The 8999-nt window shown below is 28.5% G+C and overlaps 2 protein-coding genes across 2 annotated transcripts; one reads left to right on the top strand and one right to left on the bottom strand.

Annotated features, from left to right (window-relative positions):
• Positions 1–3350: 3350 nt before the first annotated feature.
• LOC108872307 lies at positions 3351–4590 on the top strand. The gene has a single exon (XM_018659779.2). The coding sequence runs from the start codon at positions 4154–4156 to the stop codon at positions 4361–4363; it is 210 nt and encodes a 69-aa protein (XP_018515295.1). The 5' UTR covers positions 3351–4153; the 3' UTR covers positions 4364–4590.
• A 3745-nt stretch (positions 4591–8335) lies between these two features.
• On the bottom strand, positions 8336–8770 carry LOC108872212 (uncharacterized mitochondrial protein AtMg00810). The gene has a single exon (XM_018659598.1). The coding sequence runs from the start codon at positions 8768–8770 to the stop codon at positions 8336–8338; it is 435 nt and encodes a 144-aa protein (XP_018515114.1).
• Between the last annotated feature and the right edge of the window lie 229 nt (positions 8771–8999).

The raw sequence follows: 8999 nt of genomic DNA, 5'->3' as shown, positions 1-8999 counted from the left end.
TTTTATACATTTTACTTTATTATTAATTGTTATTTTATATTAATATATTTTTGAGTTTGGTAAAATGAATTCATAGTATGAAATAAACAAATTGAGAATCTCCTTCATTTTTTTTTTCTAATTTTTACAGACTCAAAACAATATATTTTAAAATTTTATTTAGTTATACTATAGAACTGATATTTTCTTATCATAATTTATATTTCTATGTTATTTATTTAGTATATTGTGGGATTTTATAAGTAAATACATTATAAGTAAATACATTATAATTATACTATATTATTAATTATAAAATCAATCGCTGCATTAATTTTAAAAAAAAAAAAAATTTATCAAGATTTTGTTAGATATATTTTGTTATAAGTAAAAATAAAATTTAAATTTACAGTTAAAATTTATTTATTAATATCTATATAATTTATAATATATTTTTTCAAAATGTTATATATTAAATAGATTAACTTAAATAATCAAATATATGTTATTGATGAAATAGACCTAGTATGAATTTTTTATGGTATTTCTTTTAATAAAGAAAATATATAATATAATTATAAAAATTGAAAATACCATACAATTTTATTTTATTTTGTTTTATAATAAAATCTTATTTAAATTAATGTATAATAGTATATATTATTAATTACGAAATTAATCAATAGTATTAATTTAAATAAAATATTTTAAATTTTTAGAAAGATTTTGTTAGATTTTTTCTCAATATTTTGTTATAACTAAAAATAAAATTTAAATTTACAGTTAAAATTGATTTATTATTAATATCTTTATATATTTAATAGATTAATATAAATAATTAAATAAATGTAATTAATGAAATGGACCTAATAAGACTAGTATGACTTTTTATGGTAGATAAAAATGGTAATTCTCTTTTAATAGAGAAAATGTTTTCTTAAACACTTTTCTTCATTGCCGTCTATTCATGTCACACCTTGAATCATAAGAGATTTAAATAACCAAGGCGTGAATCCTTTATTCCCAGATAAGGGCATCTCCAACCCTACTCCATTTTTGACTCCAAACTCAATTATAGAGTAAAATCTTCTCCAACCCCACTCCATATTCAACTCCAAAATGGAGTAATAGCTAGGGTTACTCCATTTATGGAGTAATCTTACCCATTACTCTATTTTGGAGTTGAACTTTTTATATTTATGAAATGGTCCTTTTGATTTTTAATATTTTTATTTCATACTAAAAATAATATAATAACATAAAAAAATATAATACTCCACAAAAGATTACTACTTTATAGTTTACAGAAAATACGCATAAATTCATAAAAGTCAAAACTAAGAATAAAAAATATAAAATAAATATAATATAATATAAATAAGTAATTCAATAATTAATTCGGTAAATTGTTTTCGAAATTACCAAAAGCGGTGAAGTATTATTCAAACGGAATAGATGAGTTTTTTAATCTTGTGGGTCAAAATTTTGATTGATAACATTTGTACTTGTTGAACTTGATATATGCACAAACAAACAATAGGACCCAATACATGATTCAAATTACAAAACAAAACTTTGTTTTTTCTTTATGTTCTTTTAATGCATAAAAATATTTTTGAATTAGAAAATTGCATATGATAAAATCTGCACGATTTGAAATTGGAGGATAATCTCTAGTTGTATTTTTAATGATAAATATTTAATTTAAATAAAATATATTATTATAGAAATTTTGTAAACATAAAATAGTTGGGTTAACTGTTAATTTTTTATAAGTTGAAGGTACTAATAACAATTATTAACTAAATGAAAAAAGAATTTTTTTGTTTAGAGTAAAAAATGGAGTAATACATTGGAGTAAAATCCAACTCCATTTTGGAATTACACCATTTTGGAGTGAAATTTGGAGTAATACATTGGAGATGCTCTAACAACCATCTGATGATCCAAGTGAGCCAGGTCCGTTGTTCGAAGACTATTAAAGATGAAAAGATATGTAGGCACGTATCACGTTCCGTAGCTAAAATAATAATATAGCAAATAGAGATTTGAAAAACAAAGATATTTTCATATAATATGGAATATTTGATTTAGACTGGACTGATGAGTGATGAAAGTAACCTTATCGGCTAAAATGATTTGTTACGTATTTTATATTCCATCCGTTTTAAATTTTAACTAATTATTTTTCTTCTGAGTGCTTCGTTTATTCCACTTTTGCTTTTCTTCTCCCCTTAAATGAATTGCTGTTATATAATTGTTTTCTATTGTAGAATATGTGTTGTTAACTTCTTATATATTAAAATAGAAGTCATGATTTTTTTCATGTGTAATTTTTTTTAATTTGGACCATCACTTAAATTTTTTATTAAATATATTTTATTAAGATTAATAATACATAAAATCTTTATAATACTTTAATCATAATATCTTTTGAAATCTTTTTATTTTAAATATAAATATATTTATTTTAAAATTCTAACAAATCTGTTTTAAAATATTTTTACAAGATCTTCATTTTCGAAATTATATTTAACTGTTTTCACTAATTTTGAAATTTTGAAATATTATTATACATTAATAAATTCAGTAATCGTTTATGAAATGAAAAATAAAAAGTTATGTAATATTTTATATATTATATAATCATAATCAATCATATTAAAAGAAAATTATTATATTGAGCTAAATATAATAAAATTGTATTAAATTTATAAATTTTATATATTTTATTTCGTAAGTATAAAATATTTATGTTCAAAAATAAAATCAAATACGTTGATAAGATGGGTTAACATTAGCAAACTATATAATACATGTATAAAAATTAACATGTATTTCTTTAAAGCTTATAATATAGAATCTTTGTAACTACTTTAATCATAATATATTTTCATTTTAAATATAATATATATATATTATATTTTAAAAATTCTAATAAATTTGTATAAAAATATTTTTAACAATAATTTAGTGTATTTTAAGTTACCGTTTATAAAATGAAAATAAATAAATTATATCTTATTTTATCTACTTTATAGTCATGATCATGTTAAAATACAATTATTATACTTAAATAAATATGATAAAAGTATATTCAATTGATAAATTTATAAATTTATTTTTATAAATATAAATTATTTAATTTAAAAAATATAATATGATGATAGAACAGCTTAAAATTAACAAACCATATAATCATGTCTAAAAATTAACATATCTTAGACTTTTGTATATACAATAATATATTATCTAAAATGAATAAGCGTAAAAATATTAGTAAAAAAAAATACAACTTTGAAACACGGGTCAAAATTTAACATAAATTAAATACAAAATAATTTTCAAATATGTTTTCTCATGAATATATTAATTTTCTTAATAACTAAATGCAAATTCAATAAGATAAATATATAATAATAAATGAAAATACATACGGTTTTAAACAATTGATTAATTATAACATGTAAATTATAAAATTATTGTATTTAAAATAATTATATAAACATTTAAGTATATGATTAACTTTAAAAATATATACCACTAATGTTTAAAAATAATAATTTATGTATAGAAAAGTGAAAACAAATCCGCGCAAAATAAGAAGCTATGTTGGACCATTCTGATAATCTCTCTTTTTTTCCCCATAATACTAATTAACGTCGTATCAAGTAACAACATAAATATTTCTATTTTCTTTCATCGGTATATTATCTTTTGATCAGAGATATCAGATAAAGTCTGATCTGAAATTGTTATAAAATTTGTTTCATAACGAATCCTATACTTAATTTGGGCTCATGGTTCATGTGGTGGTATTAAATGTATTATTAGGATGCAACTGTCTCATAAATTATTCAAACGACCAATAATAGGTAAAGGTAGATAAAGGAGAGTGCGGCCAATCTATATCGTGCCTAACTTGGAAAAGAAGAAGTGGCTTTAATCAGTATCTCGATTAGTTAAATCCTTAACTGCAGCATAATTGGTTCTAAATTAATGAACGAGGCCACGTGGGAAAAAATAAGAACAAGATTCACGAAATAAGAACATTTACATATTAAAATATACATATTATTAGCGTGTAAGATAAGGCTCATGGACTGATAAATTGGGGAGTGTAAGTGTTCACTAAGACGACAAGAGAGAAGAATTCACAGATAAGTAAAGTGCGATGAGCTCGGTAGAAAAAGCGGTGGCGGTAGAAGATGGAGAGTGGCGGCGACGACGGTTTGGGCCGAAACAAGGGAGTGTTATCCCAAAAGAGAGGAAATTAGTGAAGAAAATGATCTTGGAGGCTCTTCTTCCATCTCGACCTTCTTTCAACTCCAAGCAGATAGTAGAGCCACCGCGTATCAAGCGGCTACAGTCCACTCTCCGGTAGCCTTCAACTTCAAGTGATGTTTTGTGAAGTACCTTAGAAACTATTTGGATCGTAAACTATAACAAGTTAAAGTAGTATTTTCCCCTAATATGTTGTGTGTCTCTCTTGTAACATAGTTTGTGTGTTCTTTGGCTTCTTTAAGAAAAGTATAGATGCGTGTGTTGTTAATTTTGCTAATTTCTTTGTGTATCCATGTTAATTTAAGATCTATAATTTGCTACATATCATTCAAGATGCATATTTTTATAAAAAGACTAGGGTCTGCCCGCCCTACGGGCGGGATATTAGTTAATTTGATATTCACTAAATGTTCGAGTTGAAATTTGTTTTAAGATTCAAGAATTTGGTTATCTGTTATGTCTTACTTATTAGTATATGGTGGTATAGTTGTTTTTCGATTATTTTTGCTTTGGTATTGTATCAAATTAACTAATTGTCCAACTCATAATTATAGATGTACAAATGTGGATTTGTGATAAAGTTTGATGACAATATTGTTTTTTTTAATTCTTATTCATAGTGGAGTGTGCATGTGTCAGAAAGAGGCATATAACAACCTTTATGTTTTTGTGTATGGATTTTAAATATATATTATTTTGTATAATGCATACTTTCTCTACAACATTTGCTTGTAGACTAAAAAAATTGTTTTCTATATTTTTAAAAGAGAAAATATTTAGTCTAGAATATAACATGGACATATATATTGACTATATATAGAAGTTGGGTGTTATTTTAAAATGACATATGCATAGAGATTTTTCAACCATTACTTCACTGACACAAAACATTTATAACTGTAAATACATTCTTTTAAAAGCAAAATTAATAAAAGCGTGTACAACAAATGTATTTTGATATATATTATATGCATCAAGTTATAAAGGTTAGAAACATTGCAAAACTGTTTGGAGCAAAGTTTTTAACTTCACGATTTTCATCTTGACGTTAGTTCAGTGTCGGTCCTGGCCACAAGCAGAAGAAGCATGGGCTTCCAGCTGACACGATAATAAGTATTTTCGCAGCCACATATTTATAAAAAGTGACTTTAGCCTAGTGGTTCTAAGAGAAATTACCAGTGCTAGAGGTGATGGGTTCAATTACCCTTAACTGCATTCATTTATTTTGGCCCTAAATATAAAATGGGACACATGTCACTCCCAGAACGCACGAATTGATGACGTGGCTTCACGGAAGAGAGGCGAATATTTCTTTATATTTATAGATTTATAAACCTTCAAACTCGATAAACTGCAAAACCAATGGATGGTCACTTTTAACTGATGCTTCATAACATTTTTTTTTGCTAAAAATGGTTCATATCATTTTTAAACCACAACACGTTAAAATAAAAATAAACTTGAACAAGTAAACCAAGAAAACATTTGTTCAATTAGTAATTGGTTGGCTTATTAACTGTTTAGTGTAGGCCTTGAATTGAGAAATAGATAAGTAGCGGTGAAATAAATTTATACAAAATGAAAGGTGATGTCCTCGTGGTAGTCTCTTCGGAAGATGATAAGAACGGACCGTACAAGATTATTTTATAAACCAACACAACCTAATTGTTTCATATCTACAAACAATATCATTTTAAATCGACAGAAAGACAGAACAGAATCTAATATGGTGTATCAAAATGACAAGATTTATGCATATGCCATTGACTTTACTGCTTGGTTGAAACTTGAAAGACTATGGCATGGACTCTCAACTCTGGATCCACAACCATTGTCACACTTCTAGTTGTTTAACACACACATATATAGCTCAGTGTTTGATCGGGAAACGGTACAGAACGAGAGAACGTTCGGTTTTAGAAGTGGGTTTAAGCAAAGACGTCTTATTAATGGTCGGATGAGTGTTTCGTCAGTTACAAGGAAAGGAAATGCGTGAAAGGAAAGGTACCGGAGCCTGAAAGGCTTTGCCGGAGAGATACAACAAGACGAGACAACAAAGGTAAAAACCCTAATCTAGCTGCCAAGTGTGTATCAATGATTTCGGATCCCCCTTACGTTGCATCTTCTTTCCCTTTTATAGCTGACTTCACTCTCTCTCTTGATCTAGTTTGCGTCATCTTTGTGGGCTTTTAACTCGTTGAGCCAAGAAGCCCACACTATCTCGAGGAGTCGTTTCATTGGGGCGCTTAGTCGAGAAGCTGAATGAAAGCTCCCTTATGTTACGCCGAGAGATCGGCCCTTCGAACTGCCGCGCCGAACCGTTACTTTATCTTATGTGGGCCGGACCGTCTATTCTTCGGGTCTTGAGGGATGGTCGAATTTACCCTCTACACTCAGTTACTATATTGCAATTGATGTCGTAAATACTGGTCTGTCTAAAGAAAATTATGCCGTCGAGAAAATAGATTGTACTTACAAAGTTGCAACACTCCCTAATTACTTCATAACAATACTCACGGTATAGTATTTTTTTGTTACTACTCACGGTATAGTTGATAACGAATTTACATAAGCCTCCCCCTTTTGCTGATTGGAGACTAACATCCTAACTTAATTTCTACGTTGGTGGCTCCCAGCCCCCACAAATAAACCTATACTTTCTATTGAATCTAACAATTAAGTTAAATAAATTAATTGGAAATTATATCAGGTATGTGTCACGTATGATGTTTTTTTTTTTTTTTTTTTTTGCTAACATTTGGTGTCACGTATGATGTTAGTAGTATAATATATCATTTTTTGTTTCTCAACCAAATTATATCATTTTAATGACCCATTATGAATGTATGTTTCTCACACAGTAAAAATTCAATGAATAAAAGCCTGTAGTAACATATATTCTATTATAAGTTGAATTAAGAAGTACGAAATTAGTTTGAGAATAACATTCATGCATGTATGTTGTGTCGTCTTAGGTAATTGACTCTTGGCAAAGAAGGTCAACTGCGCCTGACCTACCCTTTGTCAGTTCATTTATTTATACTTGAAGTCTGAATAAATACAGTATAATATCCAAGAAAATTAATATATACTATTACACATTACGCGTTATGTAACAGACCACACAACTTATTTGTCATGAACGTATGTTTGTAAGGCTCAAATTCAGAGTAGTGATTTTTTTTTTTTTACTATTCCATAAGAAATTTGATTGTTTATTAATTTTATTATGCAATACAAATAGGAAATATAATGCAACTTCAAACAGAAAGTTGTCTACGTTGACAACATTATCTTGTTTCTTTCTCTTTTTGTTTCTATTATCTTATTTTTCTTGTTGACATATATTATAGTGGACAGAAACTTTTTTAGGAAAAAGCAAAAATAACACAAATATAGAAAAGCCAATGATTTTAGTCATTCTGGCTCGATTGACACAAGATCACGTACAAGCGAAGTCAACTAAGCTATGGTTTCACACATGCTCTTTGACAAAAAATCGGTTTCACACATATGCACTAACTAATTTCAATAAGGTTCAGTGCCTCTGTTTATAAGATTCTAATTAAGAATCTGTTTATATTGTGGTCATCGTGAAAAAAAGATTGAGATTCAAATAACTATATCAACAAGAATCCATTTTTAGTAGAAAAAGGTAAAAAAATAGTAAGAATATATTTTTCCTAAGAAGTTAACCATGAAATACATTTTGGATTAAATCTTTTTGGGTTTAAATCATAGATTTACGTCATCAGCACGAACACGTATATATGGATGCAATATTTATATAAAACACAATATGCTGTAATCAGATATAATTTCCTTATCATTCATTATGGTAGATACAATGTTTAAATACATAGAGGTGGTTGTGTTTGTTACACTTTACAAGGATACTAAGATAATACGTTAGACTATTCCAAGAATATAGGGACATATTCTTTCACCCTCTCTCAGTCTAATCGTTGGGTGCTTGGACGGATAGACTGGCTTTGAATTCATCGAATAGGGAAGATGGCAATCCTTTCGTGAAGATGTCTGCATATTGAGAGGAGGAAGGAACATGTAGAACTCAGACCTGACCCATAGCAACTTTTTCACGAAAGAAATGAATATCAATTTCGATGTGTTTGGTTTTTTGATGCTTGACTGCGTTGGTAGACAAGTAAACCGCACTTACGTTGTCACAGTAGACCAATGTTGCAGAAGTAATCAGGATTTTAAGTTCCAGCATGAGGTTCCTTATCCAACAAGTTTCAGCCACAACGTTTGCCACTCCTTTGTACTCTGCCTCCGAACTGGAGCGGGAGACTGTAGGTTGGCGTTTTGAGGACCAAGATATTAGGTTATCACCCATGTAGACGCAGTAGCCTGATGTCGAATGTCTTGTGTCGGGACAGCCAGTCCAATCTGCATCGGTATATGCTGTTAAAGCATTTGAGGATGACTTGTTCAAGCGCAGGCCGTGGCTTAGTGTTCCTTTGAGGTAACGGATGATGCGTTTCATCGCATGGAGGTGAGGTAGTCAAGGATCGTGCATGTACAAGCACAACTGGTGCAATGCATACTGAATATCTGGACGTGTAAGCGTGAGGTATTGGAGAGCACCTGCAATGCTTCTGTAAAAAGTTGGATTTTCAACTTTATCTCCATCTTCAGCAGAGAGTTTTGATTTGAGATCCACTGGAGTAGAGACTGGGTTGCAATTCTGCATACTGGCACGGAGGAGAAGATCT

The sequence above is a fragment of the Brassica rapa genome, chromosome A06 (genome assembly GCF_000309985.2).
Source record: "Brassica rapa cultivar Chiifu-401-42 chromosome A06, CAAS_Brap_v3.01, whole genome shotgun sequence".
In the NCBI taxonomy this organism is placed as follows: domain Eukaryota; kingdom Viridiplantae; phylum Streptophyta; class Magnoliopsida; order Brassicales; family Brassicaceae; genus Brassica; species Brassica rapa.
Note: the sequence above shows the minus strand (reverse complement) of the source record. Positions and strands in the feature narration are given on the sequence as shown.

What these genes read in the sequence shown, in the direction of transcription:
- LOC108872307 (XM_018659779.2), top strand. Translation starts at nt 4,154, where the DNA reads ATGAGCTCGGTAGAAAAAGCGGTGGCGGTAGAAGATGGAGAGTGGCGG.
- LOC108872212 (XM_018659598.1), bottom strand. Translation starts at nt 8,770, where the DNA reads ATGAAACGCATCATCCGTTACCTCAAAGGAACACTAAGCCACGGCCTG.